Genomic DNA, 2,109 nt, shown 5'->3' on the forward strand with positions numbered 1-2,109 from the left:
ACCTCCAACTTCAAGCTTTCAAAGGTGTAAACCAGATTTTGGTATTTTGTTTGGCAATAGTATGATAAATTAAAAAGTATCTTTCAAAAGGTCAAAAATATTGGTACCGAAGGACAGTTCTTGCAACAAAGACTATGAAACCCCTAGCACCAGCCATTCAAAAGTAATGGGCAAGGTAAAAGTTTTTGAGGACAAACAGATGAACAAGTTATCAGACAGACAGACTATCAATCTTCGATTGCAAAGGGAAAAAATTAGATTAACTATAGGGTTCTTTAGTACATACTCAATCCTTGAAATTATTGTGAAACTTTTTAGAGATTTACAGTTTTAAATTCTGATGAATTGCACACTAATATTAATGAACATAATTTTTTAAGTATAAATACAATTCCCTTAATTGATGCTTTTATTAACTGTGTTAAAAACTTTGATACTATATAGTAAACTACTGGTAACTATATAGTAATTTTGTGTTAAGACAACTCCTACAAACTTGTATTGTGTTGATCCTCTGAACTGCCATACATTGTAAATACATGCATCAGAACTCTATATTAAACTTACCTGTGTAATCCAGATACCCTTTTCCTCCGGAATCCACCTCGTTAAAGAGTTCCTCTACTTTCTTTTTGGTCATTTCATTGTTGTTGAACATCATTACGGCCTGGAATTCACTGAGTGAGATCCGCCCGTCCCCGTTCTTGTCCAGGAGGTTAAAGGCCGCCTTCATCCGCTCCTTCTCCATGTCAATAGACACGTAATTTGCTGACATTATTTTGACATACTCCTCCAAAGATATAAATCCATCACCTGCAAACACAAAATTAGCATTTATAGACATTTCTAGAGAGGTGTTCTAAAAAAAAAGTAGTGATTTTATTTTCGTAGTCTCTAAGCCGCTAGTTTTATGGCTAGGTGTATTATTTGTTGTTAATGTCCCTCTCTAGAAGTTTCACCATATGGAGAGGCCACCAATTGATCTGAGGTTAGAAACTTCCAAAATTCCAATGTTGGAAAAAAAATTACCTCTGCCAAGCACTTCTCAAAATATACTGTACTCGAAGTTATGGAAATGAGTTGAGGATATATAAAGGGTGTTAAGAAAGTTCATTCCGTATTTTTCATTTATTTTCAAAAAGAAATACGATGAGAAGCTATTTACATTTTGTGATATTTTATGTTTACAGAGAGTCCATTCTTGCTACTGTTATGGTTTTTACTGTCTTTTGTTGAATCAATAAGGGGAGGGCAGGTATTAAAGTAGATGATGTCTGTACAGAAAAATTAGGGATGACGCATATTTGTGACATATATTAAGCACACGGGTCAAAGCATCTTTTCAAATACTATGCAAAAATTATCAATTCGGTGAAAAAATTCAAAATGACAAAACTATTCTTTTGAAAAGTAATCTATCGATTTTATACCTACGCTTATCAGCTTCTCTGATGTAAGATAAGCTATGAAGAAATAAAAGTAAATTATCCTTTATTTTTCACACAAAATGACCAGCATTTCTTATTTTCTATCATTCGAGTGCTATAAAGATAACACATATATTTTCAATTGGAAGAAAAATTCTATAACTCCCTGCTATAGGAGTGAATTGCTATAAATTTAAAGCACACTCTTGTGATTTTGTCAGACCTGAAAATTCATCTCTTTAGTTAAGCACTACTTTGAAATTTTTGAAAATATTTCATCATGGAACGAACTTTCTTAACACCCCTTAGGTAAACTGACCGTCTACATCCGCCATGGCCCACCAGTCTTCGAGCTCTTTAGATGTAGGATTCATTCCCACAATAAAAGCTGCGTCATTCATTTCCTTTCTTGACAGTCTGCCATCTTGGTTTGCGTCGATAATGAAAAAAGAACTCACTATTTCTGTCAAATAAAAAATGAGAGTGATTTTTTTTTACACTGAACCTTTACAGTAGAAAAGTAACATATTAAGTAATGCACGATATTTATATAATAGAAATAAGGGAAAACGGGAAAATAATAAGATATGTTTGTGAAATACTGATGCCTCTGCATGGATCAAGACCAAGAGTTCAAAAATGATTCGTTATCTCCATCCTTTTTCATAAATAAGTTAATGTA

General features: G+C 33.1%; 1 protein-coding gene across 1 annotated transcript; it reads right to left on the reverse strand.

Moving 5' to 3' along the window:
• Window positions 1-567: 567 nt before the first annotated feature.
• On the reverse strand, window positions 568-1,894 carry LOC134232968 (calmodulin-like; the record flags this gene model as incomplete). Its single annotated transcript, XM_062714960.1, has 2 exons — window positions 568-813; window positions 1,747-1,894. Coding segments are annotated over 2 exons (394 nt in total), but the record flags the coding sequence as incomplete, so codon positions are not given.
• Between the last annotated feature and the right edge of the window lie 215 nt (window positions 1,895-2,109).

This window comes from Saccostrea cucullata, unplaced genomic scaffold (assembly GCF_032062105.1).
Source record: "Saccostrea cucullata isolate Sc308-1 unplaced genomic scaffold, CSIRO_AGI_Scuc_v1 ctg23617, whole genome shotgun sequence".
NCBI lineage: Eukaryota > Metazoa > Mollusca > Bivalvia > Ostreida > Ostreidae > Saccostrea > Saccostrea cuccullata.